We start from the raw sequence: 20,862 nt of genomic DNA on the forward strand, positions 1-20,862 counted from the left end.
CATTGTTACGACATGGGGATCAGGCACTAAGAGCCTGAGGGTGGAGGCAGAGCCAGGGAAGGGGGGCGGGGGCTTATGGGGTACTTGGTAGTCTTCTGTTGGCCGCTGAGCTCTCCACCAGGGGCATCAGCTGAAACCCCTTTCTCTAAGCCCAGAAAAGCCTCAACGCCCCCTCCCTTGGCCTCCCGGATTGACAGGCCTGAGTGAGAAGGGCTGGGCGTGGAGACAGGAGGTGGGGACTTAGCTCAAGCAGGCTAATCAGGTCACAGGGTGAAATTAAAAGGGAGGAGGAAAGCACCGACCCATTAGAACTCACGCTCCTTCCTGGCTCCAAGGTGTCCAGGAGAGGAGCTGGGTGGCAGGGCACGAGGAGGTCGGCCGCCGGGGCGCAGGATGGCCCCGCACAGAGCTGTGCGGCTGTCCCCGAAGAAGCCCACCTACGCAGTGTGTGTGGTGGGAGTCCAGACATATGTGGATGTTCGCAGGTGAGAACCGAGAGGACCCACCCGGCTGCAGAGGGCTGGGCTGGAAGGAAGGACCCGAGGCAACGAGGTGGGCGCCTGGCACCTGTTTGGACAGCAGAGCAGGTGGAGTAGGCTGTAGAGTCTGGGCGGGATGGACTAGGGTGTCTGTCTACCTTGGGGCCCCGGCTCCTGGGCACCAGGGTCAGGACCCTGGCTTTGAGCCCTTGGATAAAGGCTCTAAGTCTGAGCCCTGGGGACAGGCTTTGAGGTCTGGGCTCTGTGTTCTGGAGTCCGCGTGGAGCTTATGAGGGACATCAGAACCGACTGTTGCTCGAGTTGGGGAACAGGACTGAGTGTCCCTTCATTTCTGGCCACCAACCCATCTCCTTGAAGTGGAAAGGGAGGGTTGTGTAGCAACTGGATCCTTGGAGGCTAATCAGGGGGATAGGCATTGGGAGGGGGTGGCAAGGGGACAATGCAATGTGTCAAAAAGGAAAAGAACTTGCAATAAGACCGGGGCTGTGCTCTCCATGATGATGATGATGGTGGTGGTGGTGATGGTGATGATGGTGATGATGGTGATGATGATGATGATGGTGATGATGATGATGATGATGATGGTGGTGATGGTGATGATGATGATGATGGTAATGGTGCCAACGATGAAATTTGATGGGCAGCAGAGACATCAGCTTCTCCTGTTGGCCCAAATCCTCCCTGTCCTGGCTCTGCGTAGATGGCGGCAGGCGTAGGGACCTGACCCAGCCTCAGTTTCCGCACCTGGCCACTGATGCAGTTAGCCTTGCAGATCTCTGGGGGCCTCTCCAGCTCTGACAGATTTGCTATGGGCTCCATCTTGCTGGGTCAGATAGGGCTGGAGCTCTGCACATGGGGGCTCAGGGTGGGAGTTCCCTCTTGGAAGAGGGCTGGGGTCTGTTACGAGGTGGGTGTCCGAACTCCTCCGGCCCTCATGGGTGGGTCTCAGTAGCTTTGCTCTCCCAGTCTGATTAATGAATGCTGGGCCTGGATTCCCACCTGGCCTCAGGTGAGCCTCGGCCCCAGAAGCTCTCCCTGCCCCTGTCTCCCCAGTCACAGGGCTGGGGAAGGAGAGCCAGAGTCCTGGGGGTCAGACTTTGGCTCTAAGTCAGGGGTCCCCAAACTACGGCCCGCGGGCCACATGCGGCCCCCTGAGGCCATTTATCCGGCCCCCACCGCACTTCTGGAAGGGGTACCTCTTTCATTGGTGGTCAGTGAGAGGAGCATAGTTCCCATTGAAATACTGGTCAGTTTGTTGATTTAAATTTACTTGTTCTTTATTTTAAATGTTATATTTGTTCCCGTTTTGTTTTTTTTTACTTTAAAATAAAATATGTGCAGTGTGCATAGGGATTTGTTCATAGTTTTTTTTATAGTCCGGCCCTCCAATGGTCTGAGGGACAGTGAACTGGCCCCCTGTGTAAAAAGTTTGGGGACCCCTGCTCTAAGTCCTACTGGGGGCCCAGCTGTGGGGTTGGTTCTCTCTGAACTAAGTGGCCAGTAGAGATCCCGTTTTCTCTTGCCCCCTTTTTAAAAACAATCTTCCCAATTACAGGTGATATACAATAGTGTATAGTTTGAGGTGTACAACATAGTGATTAGACATTTATATAACTTACGAAGTGATTGCCCCGATAAACCTAGTACCCACCTGACACGATACCTAGTTATTATACAATATTGTTGACTGTGTTCCCTGTGTGATACTTCACATCCCCATCTCCTGCCCTCTTCACACAGGGTTGCCAGACTTAACAAATGAAAATACACGATGCCTAGTTAGGTTTGCATTTCAGATAAACAGCAAATCTTTTCTTTTTTTCATACAGTAGTCCCCCCCCCCCCGACCCCCTTATCGGCGGTTTTGCTTTCCACAATTTCAGTTACCAGTGGTCAACCGTGGTCCAAAAATACTAAACAGAAAACTCCAGAAATAAATAATTCATACATTTTAAATCATGCACCGTTCTGAGTCGAGTGATGAAATCTCATGTTGTTCTGTTCCATCCTGCCTGGGACATGACTCATCGCTTTGTCTAAGGTATCCACCTCACTTCATCTGATCACGTAGGCACTGTGTCACGTCAGATTATCATAAGACATGGAAGGGTGAGTGCAGCACAATAAGATATTTTGAGAGAGAGAGAGAGAGAGAGACTGGGTCAGATAGGGCTGGAGCTCTGCACATGGGGGCTCAGGGCGGGAGTTCCCTCTTGGAAGAGGGCTGGGGTCTGTTACGAGGTGGGTGTCCGAGCTCCTACGGCCCTCATGGGTGGGACATAACTTCTATGACAGTGTCTTGTTATAATCATTCCATCTTATTATCAGTTATTGTTGTTAATCTCTTATTGTGCTTAATTTATAAATTAAACTTTATCATAGGTGTGTATGTGTAGGAAAAAAATATGGTATATATAACTACTATCCATGGGTTCAGGCATCTACTTGGGGGTCTTGGGATGTATCCCTGTGGATAAAGGGGGGCTAATAAATATATTACATGGGACATATTTGTAGTGTTTAAAAATCTGCTGTTTGGCTGATATTCAAATTGAGCTAAGCATCCTGGGCTTTATCTGGCAACCCTGTTTTAACACCAAGAGAAAGAAAGAGGTCTCTAGTGGGCCCCCGTCTTCCTGATCCCAGCCCCCTGTTCTCATCCCGGGTGTGGCTGTTTGTGAAAGGCAATGTCAGAACCTCAGGCCCTTCACAGCGCTCCTAACTAGGGCATTTGGGAGCTGGGAGGTCTCTGGTGGGGACCTCTGGGGGCCCTTCCTTCTATCCCTGGCTTGTTGTCTGGCCTGTGCCAAGTCACTGGCCCTCTTTCGGCCTGGACAAGATGAGCCAAGTCCCCTCTTCAGTGTGAAGGTGCAGTGCCCAGACTCTGGAGATGGACAGAGTTGAGTTCTCATCCTCGCTCCCACCATTCATGGCAGTGTGACCGTGGGCAAGCTGCTGCACTTCTCGGAGTCTCAGTTTCCTCATCTGACAATGGAGGAACAATAGTACACACTATGATACATGATATAGTACAACAATAGATACATGAGACATGCATGTGCAGGGGCCCTTGCGTGGTGGGTGCTCTGGGAGTGGGAGGTGCTCCCAGCGATGACAGCTCTGTGGGGTCCCTTTTCTTCAGCACCTGTTCTTCCCCTCGTGCCTCCGAGGTGAGAGGAGCAGAGGACAGATCCAGATGTGTGTGGTGGGAAGGTGGGACAATGCTGACCGTAAACCTCCTTTGGGATTACCAAGCATCTTAGCGTCCTCAAGTGCGGGCCCCTGCCCAGCAGAGGGGCAGGAGGAAGTTGCCTGGGTTGCTTGTAGCTGCTGTGCTCTGCTCGACTCTGGTTGCTGCTCTGGGTCCTGAGTGAGCACTTTGAGAGACCTCCACCCAGGAGTCCTTCAGGAACCTCCCCCCTGGGCTCACAGCCACTGAGAGTCTCGAAGCTAGAGAACAGTTTATTCTGCAGTGGACTGCTTTAAAAAGTAGCCCTAAAGAACTTCCTGCGGGTGAGGTCTGCTGTAAGTGCAGAAAGGGACCCGTGGAATTGTCACGAGAGCTGGAAGAAGCAGAGGAGGGAGTATCGTCAAGCTAGAAAAGTTTTAAGAGGAACCTGAAGCTCACTCCAAGGCTTTGGCTGGAAGGAGGAAGAGGCTACTTGATAATAAACTTGGGGCTCCCCCGCCCCCATTGCGAGGTGGTTTGCCAGCTGAGGCCCAGCAGGGGGTTGCTGTTTAGCCTCGCTGGCAGAAGGAGGGAGGCAGGAGGTATGCCCGTCACCTGAGCTGCCCGGAGCCTGAACCCTCCAGGAGAGCCTGTAGAGATGGGTGTGTGGGGGTGACATCACGGGAAGTGATTAATTCCCCCAGGTGCTGGATGGACCTGCGATTTGGAGAAATATTTGTGTTTGGGGTAATTGTGTGCCCCAGGATGTCTCAGCCCAAGGAACCCTTAGAATCCCTGACTCAGCATATGCTGCAAATTCTCACCTCAGCGGGCTAGCTCACCACCCTGACCCCCACCCCAGCGGGCTAGCTCACCACCCTGACCCCCACCCCAGCGGGCTAGCTCACCACCCTGACCCCCCACCCCAGCGAGCTAGCTCACCACCTTGACCCCTACCCCAGCGGGCTAGCTCACCACCCTGACCCCCACCTCAGTAGGCTAGCTCACCACCCTAACCCCCACCTCAGTGGGCTACGTCACCACCCTGACCCCCACCTCAGCGGGCTACGTCACCACCCTGACCCCCACCTCAGTGGGCTACGTCACCACCCTGACCCCCCACCCCAGTGGGGCTAGCTCGCCACCCTGACATCCCCCCAGATCTGGCCAGACTGTCTGAGCTGTCCCTGTCCTTGCTTGGAAGTGGTCCCCAGAGAAATAATGCCAAAAAAGGGGATTGGGCAGTGTGGGGAATCCATTAGTGGTCCAACCTGGCCTTCCTTGTCTGCACAGAAGCCAGAATCAGAGCCCCAGGCTGGGGGCCATAATGAACGTTTATTCTTAGGACTGGAGGAGGATGCTAGTTGGATGGGGATGGCACATTCTCCTGGATTCTTCCCAAGCCTCCCTCAGCCTCACCAAAGCGTCAAAGCAAAAGAGACCCTTTGGCTCAGAGAGTGCTAGAATCTGAGGACAGGGAGAAAGGTCTCTGCAGAACATCTCGGACAAGCCAGAGAGAGGACCCAGGTAGCTTCCTTTTTCTGGGGCTCCCTGTATTAAAAAAAGTACCAATACAGAGTTATAAACCTTTTGGTGAATATGTTCTTAATGTTAAGACGAGTAAATTAATGCTTTTAACTTACACAAAAGTACAATGCGGCATGATTGTGCTGCTCACGTGGTAATTATCGGATGGATACCAGCACTAATCACAGTGAGCGACAGGTTCTGACAGCCGAGCTGGGACACAGGTCTAACACCCCGTGCAGACATCCTCTCCTCCTCACTCCATCCTGTTGCCACATCACATTCTTCAGTCACATGTCATGTTAGAGTATAAATTTGAGGGTTCTTGGAGATTAGGGGGCTGGGACCCCCCCATAACTTCCACAGGGCCATGACAGGTACGTGAGCTGTAGACTCTGGATGTGAACAGGTGGAGTCCATGTGTTCTTGAAGCGTGAACTATACTGTTCATCAGGGTGGGCCTCAGAGGCCAGCCACCCCCCAGTTCAGAAGTCCCTGCTGCCACCTGGAAAACCTCTTCTATCAGCCACTCCTTCCTGCCCTCTCCTGGCCCCACCGCCCCACCCCTGGGGCCTCCTCTCCTTCTTACCATCTCCAGTCTTGGCTTTGGCCCTGGTTCTTTACCTTGTCCTTTTCCCTCTCCACCCCCACCCCTTCCAGCCCCAGACCCCACCCTGGTGGACGCTGAGAGAAGATTCCAGATGTAAGGAATGGGGAGTTGCCGCTCACTTGTGATGGAGATTCCTCCCCGATCCCAGAATGCTTTCCCTGTGATGTGTTCTTCTCTCCTTTGCTCTGTCCAGAGCGGCTTCTAGCCCCTTCTCTGTGGCTTCCAAGCAGCTGCTCAGCTCTGCCAAGTGGTCCGAATGCTCAGAGATGTGAGGGTGTGACGTGGGGCTGGGAGGATGTGAGAGTCAATGCAATGATGACTGAGAATGGGACAGCCCTTCGTCATAGCCACCAGCCGGGGAGGGTAGGCCGGTCCTTGCCGACTGTGTGAACTTGGCCATCCCTCAGCTTCTCAGAGCTGAGTTTTTCCCATGCTAGATGGCGATAAGTATTGCCTGTCGTTTGTACCTGTGCACTTGGCCCCCTCTTTACAGATGAGGAATTTCATAGTCCACAGAGCACAGGGACATCTGAACTGAGGGGTGGCTGGCCTCTGAGGCCCACCCTGATGAACAACAGTTCACGTTTCAAGAACACATGGCCTCCACCTGTTCACTCCACCTATCTTCACTTGGCAGATGGGGAAATTGTGGCTGAGAGAGGAGACAGCACTCGTGACTCTGACTCCCCATGCAGGGCCTTCTCTGAGTGATGTTCCGGTCCCAACCCCTGTCTGCCCCTGCTGGGAAGGCCCATGAATGGGAGCTGCTGCTCCCTCCTCTGCAGCCCCCATCCCTAGGCAGGCAGGGGTCCACTTAAAAGAAGGCCTGGTCATCCTGGGTCTTCCTTCCAGGCACTGGGTGTGTCCCTCCCCGAGCAATGAGAGGCATAAGGCATCCATAATTATTGTCTCTAAGAAGGAGGTGGAGAGGGAAAGGACAGCCACAATCTATGTGATTCTGGACTTCAAAGAAAATGCCAGCCCGTGATGCAGGCTCTGTGGGGCACCAGCCTTCGCCTCCCCGGACAGCTGTCAGCCATCATGGGCATCTGGGAGGACCGGGGAGAAAGCCAGATCGGGCCGCAGGTCTGAACCTTCTGTGGCCTTTACCCCACTGTGGCTACTTAACAAATGTGACTGGCCACTTGCTTTCGGCCCAGTTAACTCCACACAGGGAGATGATATCGCCCATGAAGGGGTCCCATCTTAGTCTGGAGCTCAAATCCTTCAGGATGAGGATGCTGACAGCTGCCTAATAACAGGTTTCTTGGTGAGGTCGGAGAGTGAAGGCAGGTGCAAGGACCCTCTCCTCATCCACCCTCTTCCCCAGGGTCTGCCCACTCCCCCGCGCCCTTTGTGATGGTAACGACAATGGTGGAACACTGTCTTACTCATGGTGCTCACTGTGTTAACTCGATCTCCCAACAAGCCTAAGAAGCAGGGGCTTCTTGAGCCTCATTTTGCAGACCAAGAAACTGAGGCACAGAGAGGTTGGGAGACTGATCTGGGAATCTTCCATGTTGTTGGCTCAGTGCAGAGTGGGGGGCAGGGCAGAGGGGGAGCTTTGGAGTCAGACCCAAGTGGGGTTAAATCCCTGCTCTGTGGCTGTTGCCCCGTGTGTGACCACCCTCTGAATTTCAGTCTGTCTTCTGTAAAAGGGGGAGAGGAATAATAATGCCCCTGCTCAGCCTACAAGGGCCGTGGGGATGGAATTGAAATGGAGTAAAAGTGTGTGGTAGACTGTGATGCACCTGCCCCGTGTGAGCCCTCCCCCTGTCCCCCTGGGGTGGTTCATCCCCCTTGCTGGTGCCCAGTTCAATGTCTGTTGCACAGTGGGCGCTCGGAAAATGAGTGCTGAGGCAGAGCAGCCGGCGGCACTAATGGGAGCCCTGTGTGTTCCTGCAGAACTGCCATCCCTCAGGGCTGGAGCCCGTGGCGGGAGGCGGCCAGCTCTGTGGCACTGTCAGCCACGGCGGGTCTCAGCTTCAGGGAGACGTGCCCACAGAGCTGGCCGCACCAGGTAGGACTTTCTGGGTCCTGCATTCTGGTCCCATGGTATCTCTTGTGTCTTTAGCTCAGGGATCTTCAAGCCCAGGACACCTGGAGGGCGGCACCTTGAGGGCTCCTGGCCTGCAGGCGGCGGCCAGGTGTGAAGGGAAGCCGTGGCTGCCCACCAGCTTGCTGCTCAGCCTTCCCGTTCAATTCTGCATTATTCTCCCCTCCTGCCCTTGCCTCTGCTGGGCACAGTGTCCTGGACAACACTCTAGGCACATTGCTCCTTGGCCACAACCCATACCCACCCACCAATCTGGAGGCTGGGTCAGTGCCATTCTGCCCTCCCTGCCCAGACCCTGGTTCAGGGCTCTGGGCCCTGCCATACCCTGAGCTCTGTACCCAGAGGCTGATGAAGTCCAAGTGGCAGGTGGGATGGATGGCCTGAGAGGAACTTGGCCACGACAGCTATATTTCTCCTCTCCCTAGAAACCAGGTGGTAAACTTGAAATAAAGTGTGGCCTTTGGAGCCCCCGTGGGTGGATGTTTCTAGGAGGCAGGTTCCAGCCAAGCAAAAGAAAAAGTTTTCTAATTACCTGAGTTATCCAAGCACAGAGTGGTAGTGAGGTAGTGAGCTGTGTGTCACAGGAGTATTCAAGTATGGAGTCCTGTGCTTGGTAGGGGGCTGACCAGAATGACCTTTGAGACTCCCCTCTGAACCAAGGCCTATGCAGATACCCTACAGTCTCAGTGTTAGGGCAGGCAGGGGCCCGGAGGTCACGGGAGCTGTTCTCTGGGGCTCACCCCGCAATGGAGCGTGCATGGGGTGGAGAGAACGTGGCTTTTCTGCCTCGGTGCCCTATGTCCCACCCCAGGCCCTCCCTCCAAGCTCCCAAGGAACCACATGGATGAATGTGCGCTGTATACTTTCAACATTCCCTTTTTCCTATCTCCATCTTTTGGTCCCACCGGGGGCATGCTCAGGACACACTTGCCCATTTGGTGCCAGCCAGAACAGTGTACAGTAGGAGATAGACCTGCTATTTCCTCCTCCCTGTGCCAAGTCTGTGACCCAAGGAAGTTACTTCACTTTCCTGAGAATATTTCTTTACCTGCCAAACGAGGACATTAGCACATGCCTGGGAGGTTGTGAAGTGTGGATGAGCACGGTATAAAAAATTGGACATGCGCCTGGCATATATAGACAGTGCTTGTTAATGCGACCCAATACACCCCACCCCGAGGTTACCAGTGAAACATGATATCCCTCTGCCTTCACAGGTGGGTGGGCACCTACCTTACCAGAGCAGGTGGGCATGGCTGAGAATAACCTGTTGATTGACAGCTGCCCATGCCATCCTCTGTGACCTCTTTTGTGAGATTCTCTGAAAGCTGAGTCCATTCTCCTTGTATCTCTTTACTGAGTGGGTGCACCAGGCCTGCAGTGAGCGTAGGGAGCAGGGACGCGGCAGGATGTGTCACGTAGGAAGCTGCTTTGGCTGGTGCGCCAGCCAGACAGACTGTGATAGGCCCCAAGGGGCCCTGGCTGGTTGGCTCAGTAGTAGAGCATTGGCCCAGCATGTGGAAGCCCTGGGTTCAATTCCTGGCCAGGGCACACAGGAGAAGCAACCATCTCCCTTCTCTCTCTCTCTTCCCTTCCTGCAGCCATGGCTTAAAAAGTTTGAGCAAGTTGGCCCCGGGCACTGAGGGTGACTCCAAGGCCTTGCCTCGGGCGCTAAAATAGCTCAGTTGCTGAGCAGTGGAGCAGTGGCCTCAGATTGGCAGAGCATCGCCCTGTAGAGGGCTTGCTGGGTGGATCCTGGATGAGGTGCATGTGGGAGTCTGTCTGCCTGCCTTCCCACCTTTCACTTAATTAAAAAAAAAAAAAAAAGGCCCCAAAGAAGGTCTGAGCCAGTGCTGTGGGGACCCAGAGGAAAGGACACAGGGCTCTGGCTTGAGTGGGCTGGGCTGTTGGAGGAATAGTAATAGAAATGCCATGATGTCACCTAACACTTATTAAGCACCTACTGTGTGCCAAACACTTTAAATACATCAATTCATAGAGTCCCCCAACAGCTCTAAAAAGTGGCTCTTTGGATTATAGCCACATGACAGAGGAGGAAAAGCAAGGCGCAGAGTGGCTGGGTGACAGGATTTGAGGCCATACTCCACACAGAGTCCACACCCTGCTCCATGGAGAAGGTGGCATTTGAAGTAGGTCTTCAAGAATGCAAAAGATGACCCGCTCCACATTTCTTCCTCACCCGTACCCCCCACACACACACACACACAGATGGGGGAAGGGCACTGTGAGGCAGAGGACAGCGTGAAGGCACAGGCTTATCAGCATAACCCTGGAAATGGTGATAAAGATAAAGATGATGACATTGCCAGGGCGTCTCCTGTGCGGTAATGACTGTCGTTTGCTGGGGTATTTCAAATTTATTTCTTCACCTGCTGTGAGTTTGGGGACACGCCCAGGGCTGCACTCGGGGGCTTGGTTGGGTCTGGGGGCTACACCAAAGCGAAGCAGCAGGTCAGGTGTGGATTAGGAGGCTCCTGCAGAGCACTGGTGAGGAGGTCAGAGCACTGGTGAGGCAAATGCCCCTGGGGGGCACCCTCAGGCTCCCCCCCAAACTGCCATGCCTGCCTGTTCCCCCCTCAAGAACAGCCCTGAATCCATGGCCCCTCCTACAGACCTGGGAGCGTGGGAGATGGTCTGGCACACCGCCTGCGCCTACCTGGCACACCGCCTGCCATGTGTGGGCGCCGGTGGGATACTGCAGCCCCTTCCCTGTGGTCCTTCAAGCTCCTGCCCGGGGGCCTCAGTGCTCTTGCATCCCTTCCACCCTGTGAGGCAGTGACCTGGAGGGAGGTGACAGGGGCCTAGAAGGCAGTGGGGCCAGGACTCAGACAGGCCCCTCCCGAGGGCAGGTGAGACCTGGGCCTCAGCCCCGCCCTCCAGTGCCTCCTGCAGAGAGCCACCTTTCCCCAAGGCCAGTCTGGTCCTTGCAGGGACTCACCTGGTACCTGCAGGGGAGAAAGGAGCTGAGACCAGAATCCCAGCACCCCAGAGAGGGGTGAGCTGAGGTGCGAGCTGCTGAGCAAGGTGGGGGTCAGGAGGGCAGGTTGGGCTTTAAGGACCCAAGAGCCCCTGGGGTGCTCACCCTCTTCTTTCATCATCATCATCATCATCGTCATCATCATCATCATCATCATTGTCATCGTCGTCATCATCTTTGTAGGTGGTGTTATTACTATTACTATCTTCTACTAGGATTCCAAATAAAGGGTTATGTGGCCAGTGGCCAGGACTGTGACATGGAAATGTCAACTGTTGCCCAAAGCTGAGGATTGGCTCCCCCAAATCCCCACCCTCAAAAAGGCTGTGCCTGGTGATGGCATCCCTGGGTGGGTGGGGCATTGGTCTCCCACGGGCTGGAAACCCTCCTGCCACCAACTGGTTGCCCCGGGCTCATACCTGCTTGTTCTTGCGATGTGAGGGCAATGGCTCTGGGGCCAGGCAGATTGGAGTCCAATCCCCGCTCCACTGCCTCCTGGCCGGGCAGTCCTGGAAAACCCCTCCATATTTCTGGACTGCCCTGTCCTCACCCATAAAACAAGGGTTTGTGGTGTCCTGGTCCACACCAGACACTGAGCTAGGCACAGGTGATAGAAAAGGCATCAAATAAACATGTCAAGTGGCAGGTGCCATGGGTTAAAATGAAGCTGGGTCATGGGGTTAGGGAGCATGGAGTTCACGGTGTCATTCATGTCACATTATCTTAATCTTAATAGGCAGTCAGGGAAGCCCTCCAAAGCAAAGGTAAAAAAGGCTCACAAAGCATTGTTTCCTTACTATTTTACTACATTCTGCCCTTGTCTATACTCTGGAGGTCATTTACCTTTGTGTGATAGAAATAGTTACATATGGGGTGCTACTGTACATCTCTGTGCAATTTTGAGTTCAGTGACATTGTGTTGGTAATTTGAGATTGGCCATAGTGGAAGTATTTACACCATGGAAATTGGCAAGGGCTACGAATCAAGACTCCATTTATCGTTTTATTGATTGTCTAGATTTAAGAAAGTGATGGACAAAAGGTTACTAATGCAGATTAAATTTAGAAGTGTGTTGTGTCTGTGGTCATTACATTGTGATTAGCACAGGAAAGTAAGGAACTTTCTTCCAGTATTAACTGACTCAGCAAAGAAGCTGCTCACGTGGTTGATGGAGTGAAGTTCGCCATCATCATTGTTTCACTTGCAACTTGCTCTTGAACACAAAGGAAAACAGGATCAGCATTCACATCACATATCATATTTAATAACAGTCCATTTGTGAGGGAAAGAATAAACAGATTGGGAGGCAACTGTATTTGAGGAATGGTGCTTGAACTGTATGCAACACAGATTGGCAGTAATGAAGGTCATGTAAGGTGGGAGGTTCCTGAAGGTATCAAGGCTCATGGGGATGGTGAGGCCATGAGTGTGCGGTGAGGGAGGTGGGTCTGGCCCTGCAGGGCTTGGGGGCTCCCAGCCTCATCTGTAATTGGAGGGAAAAGACAACTGACTTGGGGGGCCGTGGTGAGTGTCAGAGAGCCAGGCACTGAGTAGGAGTGGCATTGCTGTGACTATGACCATCATCACCACTGTCAGTGGAGGCAGTTGTTTGATGGAGACAGCATGACCATGGTGGGGATTAGGGAGGGGTGTCTGATCTCCCAGGGGTCCAGGAAAGGAATGAGGCAGAAGGACACATCAAAGCACCCCTCTGGCCCTGGCATCTTTGCTGTCAGGTGGGTGTTTGTAAGTGGATTTGATCTCAGTGATGACCTTGAGGCTGATGGTTCTTCCCTGGCGGACAGCAGTGGAGAGCCCTCACATGTCGGGAGGGAGAAATACCAGCTTGTGGTTCCCTTATCTGACTTCCTTGGTAGGCCCTGAGCTCCACATGTCCCAGGGCCGCATGGAACCCTGGGGCTTAGTGCAGTCCAGGTTTATTCAGGGGATGAAGAAGGACAAGACGCACCCGCTGAGGCCCGGTTGGCTTAGCTCTGGGTGCCCGTGGCCCGGTTTGCACAGCACCCCCTCCTCTATGGCCCAGGAAGGCTGTCCCCTATGTGTCGTGGCTGGGAGCAGCCAGTGGTGAGAGGAGTGGTATGGAGGCTGTGCAGACGAGTGCCGCAGGCTGGGGGCTGGCAGACTGAGGGCTTCTGAATCCTTCTTTCTGGAGCCCTGAGCCCTGGGGATTCAGATGGATGTGGTGTACCAGGTGGACGGGGAGAAGTTGCACTGAGAACTGGCACTGGTCAAATTCTGTATCCCCACTGGGTACAGGTGGGCCTGAGTTCCCATGCAGAGTTGAGGAGCCTGAATCTGTTCATTCATCTAACAAGCGTTTATGAGCACTGACCACGTGCCAGACACATTATAGGCGCTGGGATATAGCACCGAGCAAAACAGACCAAACTCCCTGCCCTCATGGAGCTGAGCTTCTAGCAGGAGAGACAGAGAATAAACAACAGAATGATTTAGAATCAGAACAGAGTAACAGGGATCAGTGGGGGGGAGAAGGTGGGCCAAAGGGCAGGTTAACTGGAGTGATGGGAGGGCTCCCTGAGAAGGTGACATTTAAGCCAAGCCCTGAAGAGGATAGGGAGTGAGCCTTGTGGATTGCTCGGGGGAAGACCATTCTATGCAGAGGCAACAGTCAGTGCAAGGCCCTGAGGCAGGACAGCCTGGCAGTTTCACGGGAGAGCAGGGAGGTCAGCATGGCTGAAGCAGAGTGGGTGAGGGGGAGTGAAGTGGGGAGGAGGAGGTTGGAGAGATGTCGGGGGCAGGTCAGAATTGGCCTTGTCTGCCCTTCTGGGGACTTGGCTGAGTGTGACGGGACCCACTGTTGAGCAAAAAGGAGCAACACTATGACTTATATGTACTGTGCGAGGCACAGACTGGCAGGGGCTCAGTAAGCATTGGGGAACCAGTGAAGAGGCTGCCCAGCAATCCAGAGGAGTGGGGTGAGAGTGGAGGCGGTCGGCTAAGCGGATGTCCTGTTGGGAACATAAGCGTGGGAAGCCTTGGGGTGTGCGGAGGGGTGTGCAGAGGCCTGCCGCCTCTGTGCTCTGGAGTTGAGTGTTGTGGCTCAGCCTTATGCCTAGCTCCCTTTTGTTTTCCATCTCAGGCTTCAGGGGAGGTCTGCTAAAAGCGCTCTGCCACTTAAACAAAGCTCAACACCATTGCTCTGCTCCAACCTCCTCATGTTACAGATGGGGAGACTGAGGCCAGGGGGTAGTGTGCCCAGCTGGATGGAGCCTAGGTTGTCCAGTGCCCGACCAGGCTGACCTCCTAACCAGTGACACTCCCCCCCCAACCCAGTTGTTGGGAGGGCTCTTTGGGTGGTCTGGTTGACTAGCCACTCCCCAGGTGGTACTCTCCTGAGCACTGCACCTTGTCCCCTCTACTTTCTCTGTCAGTGATGTGCCCAAGGGCGCCAAGACCTTCAGGGTCTCTGTGAGCTCCGGGGTGGAGCTCTCCATGGTCTATGACCCAGCACGGGTGACAGAGCCCCCAGACAAGGCCCACTGGCCCCTGGACGCCAACGTGGACGTGACTGTATCTGTGGGCACAGCCAGTAAGGACTTGAATGATCTCAAGGTAAGAAGCCCTTACCCAGAGTAAGGAGCTGCATAGCTGCATCTCCCTCCGGCATACCCAAGGTAAGAGCCCCATAGCTCACCTCATTCACATATCGCTCCACTCACCAAACCCTGTAAGACTTTTGACACCTGCGTCCACGCCACACATCCTGATATCCTGATGCAACTCCACAGACACCCCAAACACACAAACCCACCCAACGCCCAACACGGCACATATACAAATGATGAATTCTCCCATAAAAACACAGCCTGCCACCTAACTCCTTCAGATTCGCAAACACCCCCACATTAATCCTGTGCTCAACCTACACACACCTGCAAACAAGCCCCCAGCTCGTGTGTAGGCAGGACCTGTGCACACACCTGCACACCTTGACGTTGGCATGTCTCCCACACCACAAGTCAGGAAGCTTTTCTTACACAGGTGACACCCTCCTCATTCGCCCTTAGCCACCCACCAGTGACCTCTGATTGGACAGGGACAAAGCAGGGACTATGCAGCCTTTGAGAGCAGAGGTCCCGGAGGCTGCCATGGGCTCAAATCTTACCTCCTCTGCTTACGAGCTACGTACCTGCAGACAGGGCCCTGAGCAGCCTCATTATGAACTGGCCCTTTTTACTGGGGCCATACTGGGGCACTATGGAAATGGCCTGGGTAGGGCACTTGGCATGGGTTCTGGACCATGGGCAAAGCTCATGACTACTGGCTGTTATCATGGGGTGGAGGTCATTGTTCCCATTTTGTAGGTGAAGAAACAGAAGCCTTGAGTAACTTGCCTAAGTCAGTGGTGGCAGATGTTCCTTCTCTCATTCTTCCTCTCTGACATCCCCCATGGGTTCCGGAGGGTCCAGCTGCTCCCTCTGGGATCTGCCCCCACCCTGCTCAGCCCTCCTTACTCCTCAGCCCAGCCCAGGAAGCCAGGGAGGCACCCCCAGCCTTGCTAGCTGGAGAAGGCAGCTTAGACTCCAAGCCGGGAGCCTGTTAGTCCCAGGCCTTCAGCAGCAGGGAGGACCTGGGGGCTCTCACGCCTTCCCTGCCTCTAAGCAGGGCTGTCGGGAGGTGGGGTCACCCCCACGTCCACAGTCAGTGCCATCTCTGAATGGGTGGTCGTGCTGGCTCAGTGCTGACCATGTCCCCACAGGTGAAAGTCTCCTACTTCGGGCAGCCAGAAGACAGTGCCCTGGGCCACAGTGTGCTCTACCTCACTGGCATTGGTAGGTACCCCCTCCCTGGCACTCCAGAAATCCCCGCACTCCTCCGTGTTGGCTGTGGAGGGTCTTAGGGGAGCCCCGAGGGCAAGCCCATGGCCCGTTCCCTCCACCATGGACTAATGTGGCTCCCTAGAACCTCAGAGGTAGAGAGCCAGAAATACTTAGGGCCACAGGAATCGAGAAACTGCACTGCCCTTGTGTCCCAGCTGGACACACGACAGGCCTCCTTCATCTGGAGTCCCACCTGTCACACCCACCAGAACGTCAAGATCCAGCACGAAACCATAGACAGCCACGAGTCCCTTCAGCCTGAGTCCTGGGCAGCTGGCTCTGAGAACTACAAGACCAGCATCCAGAGCCTCAGGCCTAGTCCCCAACAGCCAGAGTCAGGGCCACTAAGACCTAGCTATTCAGCAAGCGTAGATGAGCAAGAAATTCAAGACCCAAAGACACGGGTCCCTCCAACACCCAGAACTACAGGAGCTTCCACAAGGACCTCCCAGAACTGAGTTTCCTAGTTCTCCTGGGCTTGGAGAGGGGGCAAAGCTTGCCTTGACCTGGATGGTGTAGGTGTGAAGATGGGACCGGGTGAATCCTTGGCAACTCCTCTCCTTCCCTTTCTAGACATCTCCCTCGATGTTGACACGGAGCGCAAGGGCAAGGCTAAGAGGAGCAAAGGCAGCAAGGTGAGACTTTCCCGGCGACCCCGAGACAGCAGGTGGATAGGCAAACCTGGGGATGGTCCTGGCTGGGGCGGACCCTCTGCCTCTCCTCCTCTCCCTCCAGATGAGTGATGGATTCTTAGGGTCTGTGGTATCCAACAGTGTAGGGAACCCACACGAGGACTGTCAAATTCGCACCACCAGGAGTTAACTTAATGCTGGGCAATGGAGACAGTGTGTGACTCCTGGAAGACAGCTTCCCCCCTCTCAGTCTCTGTTCTACCACCTTAGAATTGGGACTAGCTCTTTTGCTTGATGCATTTTCTATTTCCCAGGCTGTACTTGGAACCCCAAACATTGTAGATGCTTCATAAAAGGTTGCTGAGTGACTGAATGAAGGCAAGGGGGAGACACTGCTTCCAGGAGAGCAGACGGGGTAGACAGCATCAGTTAGACCCTAAAGAGTGAGAAGGAGGGTGGCGTGGGTGCAAGGCGTTATCCCCCCACCCCCAAAAGGACCTGGAAGCCAACCTGGAGGGTAGAAGATGGTTTGCAGAGAAAGAGCCCAGAAAGGGAGGCTGGATCACAAGGCTTTGTGGACCAGATGCAGCAGGGCTGCCAGGCAGGGCCGTGCAGGCTGCTCACTGCACAAGGGTGGGGTGCCTCTGGGTTTAGCAACCTGGAGCGCAGTCTCCAAATCAATGAGCTGTCCCTAAATCTTTAAGCAAACCCAGGACACAAAGTCTCCAGGTTAACAAAAGAGTCAGCATTAGCAGTGTCCAGTATCCCTTCCCAGAGCCCTCTGGGTCTCACTGACTCCCAAGTCCCTTGTCTTACCACAGAAAACCTGGCGCTGGGGCCCTGAGGGTTATGGGGCTGTCCTGCTGGTGAACTGTGACCGGGATAGTCTACGGTCCAGGGGGCGTGACCTCGCCAACCACCAGCTGGTGTCACTGGATGGTGAGTGACAGAGGGGACATATGGTGTTGTCCAGGGTGATGGTGTGGGGTGGTAAACAGTCGGGCAGATGGGGGGGCCTATTGGTGGGGTGGAGGGACAGTTGTCTCAAGAGTGCCACTCTCTTTAGACCTGAAGGACATGTCCCCGATGGTGCTGACCTGTGATGGCCCTGACAAGGTCTTTGACAATCACAAGCTGGTCTTGAATGTGCCGTTTTCTGATGCACAAAGAGTGGGGGTCTTCTGTGCTCGAGGTAAGTGTTCTTGCCCTGCTTCATCTCCTGCTCCCCAAACTCTTTCTTCTCTTGTCCACATCTCTCCCTTCCTTCCATCACCTGTTGTAAATCTCATGACAGCTTATAAACAGCCACTCCATCCAGACACAACAGATTACCCAAGGAGGAGGTTTGATAACTAGTCCCATTTTACAGAGGGATTAACTGAGGCTCAGATGTGTGAATTCACTGTCTTAAGGTCACACAACTGGCCCTGGATGGATAGCTCAGCTGGTTAGAGCATCATCCTGATATGCCAAGGTTGTAGGTTCGATCCCCGGTCAGGGCACACACAAGAATCAATCAATGAATGCATAAATAAGTGGCACAATAAACTGATCGATCTCTCTCTTCCTCTCTCTCTAAAATCAATCAATAAATAAAAATTTTTATAAAGGTCACACAACCATCTAGGGGTGGAGCAGGCATTCCAACCCAGGTCTCCTAAGACCTCAAGTCCCTTTCCTTCCTCTGTCCTCATCTTCTCCCCTCTTCCTTCCCCTGGTCACTCAATGTGGAATTTTCCCTCGATGTCCAGACAAGCACTATCCGGGCAGGCTGAGGTGGGGACAGAACAAGCAGAGCCGAGGCCCAAGCCCACCCTAGGAACTCGGTTCTCCCAGAGATTAAATTAATCAAAGTCTGTGGCTTAAAAAAATGCCAGTCCTTACCCCTGAGCTGCCCTTACTCGTTTTTATAAACAGCAAGAGGCCTCTCCTGCCCTTTCCTCCTCCTCCTTCTCCTTCTTCACCCATTTCTGTTCAAACGGACCTAGGATTTGTTCTGGCTGAATGAACCTGGCAGGAAGCAGGATGTTCCTTCGAGTGCATCCGTGGTGGACGTTTAGGCAGAGACCTGGCTGGACCAGGGTGACCATTCCCAGCCAACCATCAGGGGGAGACAGAAGGAGGTGTGCAGAACTACCACATTCAAAAAAAAAAAAATTCACCCCATGAGAAATATGTTATTAGCCCATTTTACAGATGAGAAACGGAGGCTCAGAGAGTCTGAGTCATTGAGCCCAGGTCACACAGCTCCTGTGTGTGGCAGGAGCTGTCCTCACAGCCTGTCCTCACAGCCCCATGCCCTTGTCCCAGCGCTGGCCCCCCAGTGCTGACTCTGGTCCTCCTAGGTGGAAATTCCCTCTCGAACTACAAGCAGGTGCTGGGGCCCCTGCATCTATCCTACAATGTTGAGCGGCAGCCGGGGGAACAGAAGATCAGATTTTACGTGGAAGGGCTCACCTTCCCTGACGCCGATTTCCTGGGGCTGGTCTCCCTCAGCGTCAGCCTGGTGGACACGACGGTACTTATGGAATTGGGGGCTGGCATAGGGATTGGGATAGGGGCTGAGGGTCTTGGGAGACCAGTCTGGTGGCTCCAGGACTGGGCAGGCAGGATGGGGGCTGGGGGATCTTGAGGACCAGTGGGAGTCCCTGCAGGGCCCACTGAGTTCTCACGTCTACCCTAGATCCTGCTCGAGGTGCCCGTCTTCACAGACACTGTGGCCTTCCGCATGGCCCCCTGGATCATGACCCCCAATACCCAGCCCCCCCTGGACCTGTATGTGTGCAGGTAAGACCGTCCCCCCCTGCAGCTCTCCTGCCTTCTCTGCAACCCTGCAGACAGAAACACAATGCTGTTCCGGGTCTTCCCTCACTCAGACTGGATGGACTCAGTGAGGGCTCCCATAGGTACAGGCCGGGGATGGGACAGTAGAGGGCAAGACTGGACCTGTCAGCCCCACCTGCCCTGAGCAGCTGAGACCCTGGCTGAGGTCACGGGCTCACCCTTCAGTGCCCCTGCCCCTACCCTGTCCTGCCTGTCGCAGTCCCGGAGCATTCTGCATTCAGTCTAGCCAGAGAGCCCTGGCCCGTCCCAGGTCCCTGGTCTTTCTGCCATCTTTCAGAATCCTTGTCAGGCCCCTTGACGGCTAGGTGAACCTTGATTGTCAAGGCCGCTCTAGGCCCCTGCATCAGAAGTTGGACCAGAGGAAAGGGCCATAGTTGACTTGGAACATAAGTCAAAAGGCAGGGAAGGGTATGGCCAAACAGGTCCGCTTTGCTTACTTGGGACCAGGTGCATGCAGGTGTTTGGAGAGAATTCCCTTTGCTCACTAACCCCACCCTGACTCCTTCGTTTAGGTCACATACGTGGAACAGGAGGAGATGGGCTACCTGCCCCCTCACTGCCACTTTAACCAGTGAGAGGCAGTCCATGGCTGCCCCTACTGGCTTCGGTGCCCCACCTCTGGGCTCCACAGCTCTGGACTTGCCCCTCACCGTGCTCCTGATGTGATCTGGGGACATTATCCATTTCTGTCATTAGCCTGGGAGCCTCTCTAAGGCAGGGACTGTACTCGACCCCCTGCATCCAGTGCCCACAGAGGCCCAGCACAGATTAGATCAATTTCATTCCATCCACCCTCCCACCTCCCGGCTCCACAGTCAGAGGCTATTACTACCCTTCCCTCTCCCTCTGTTTTGCAGCGTGCTCGACTCTCATGGCTCAAATGAGAAATTTCTGGAGGATATGTCAGACCTGGCATTGAAAGCCAACTGCAAGCTGATCATCTGCCCTTGGATTGAAAATCGCAATGACCGCTGGATCCAGGTGGGTGCAGGAGCAGACCCTGGGAGGGAGTGGGGTGGCCCAGGAGGCCTGAGCCCCACCCTTCACCCGGCTTTGGGAAAGGGGGCCCACACAGGTTCTTAACTGCCTCCGGAGAAGCCAGACCAGCTGGGCCCCAGGACTTAGGGCAGGGGTATGCAGGTTAGGGTAATGCTTCCCCACTGCCCTCATCACCTAGTCCCTCTGGCTTCCCTCCACGTGCCCCAGTCCCGGGCAGGGTACTCCCCTAGCCGGGGTCCCAAAGCTCCTTGCCTCCTCCTCCATCTCCCACATCCCCCAGACCCTGGAGAGGACCTGCTGATCCACACTGCCCCAGGCCTGGGGAGATCACCCCATTCTGAAAATCCATGCCAAGGAGGTCACTGTGGTCTTTCTGTCTCCCTTCTCAGGATGAGATGGAATTTGGCTATGTGGAGGCGCCCCACAAATCCTTCCCAGTGGTCTTCGACTCCCCCCGAGACAGAGGCCTGAAGGATTTCGCCTATAAGAGGATCCTGGTATGTACAAAGGGCAGAGTGGGAAACCCTTGGGTGGATCCTCCTGTAGGACGCCGATCAGTTTTGCCTGGTCCTGACCCGTTTGGGGGCAAAAGGACATAGGTGCTGGGCTATGGCCAATGGGTTCAGTGGGAGGTTTGGGCAAATATACAAATGAGTGCAAATTG

The 20,862-nt window shown here is 54.5% G+C and overlaps 1 protein-coding gene across 1 annotated transcript in view; it reads left to right on the top strand.

Annotated features, from left to right (window-relative positions):
- The first annotated feature begins 304 nt into the window (after positions 1-304).
- The window catches only part of PADI1 (peptidyl arginine deiminase 1), a 33,519-nt gene continuing 12,961 nt past the window's right edge, over positions 305-20,862 (top strand). Inside the window, exons 1-10 of the mRNA XM_066375204.1 lie at positions 305-485; positions 14,275-14,455; positions 15,603-15,675; positions 16,297-16,358; positions 17,177-17,294; positions 17,422-17,547; positions 18,701-18,873; positions 19,039-19,142; positions 20,057-20,180; positions 20,588-20,695. Of these exons, the coding sequence (XP_066231301.1) occupies positions 394-485; positions 14,275-14,455; positions 15,603-15,675; positions 16,297-16,358; positions 17,177-17,294; positions 17,422-17,547; positions 18,701-18,873; positions 19,039-19,142; positions 20,057-20,180; positions 20,588-20,695 (1,161 nt within the window). The 5' untranslated portion in view covers positions 305-393. The remainder of the gene's footprint in view (positions 486-14,274; positions 14,456-15,602; positions 15,676-16,296; positions 16,359-17,176; positions 17,295-17,421; positions 17,548-18,700; positions 18,874-19,038; positions 19,143-20,056; positions 20,181-20,587; positions 20,696-20,862) is intronic.

The sequence above is a fragment of the Saccopteryx leptura genome, chromosome 3 (assembly GCF_036850995.1).
Source record: "Saccopteryx leptura isolate mSacLep1 chromosome 3, mSacLep1_pri_phased_curated, whole genome shotgun sequence".
In the NCBI taxonomy this organism is placed as follows: Eukaryota; Metazoa; Chordata; class Mammalia; order Chiroptera; family Emballonuridae; genus Saccopteryx; species Saccopteryx leptura.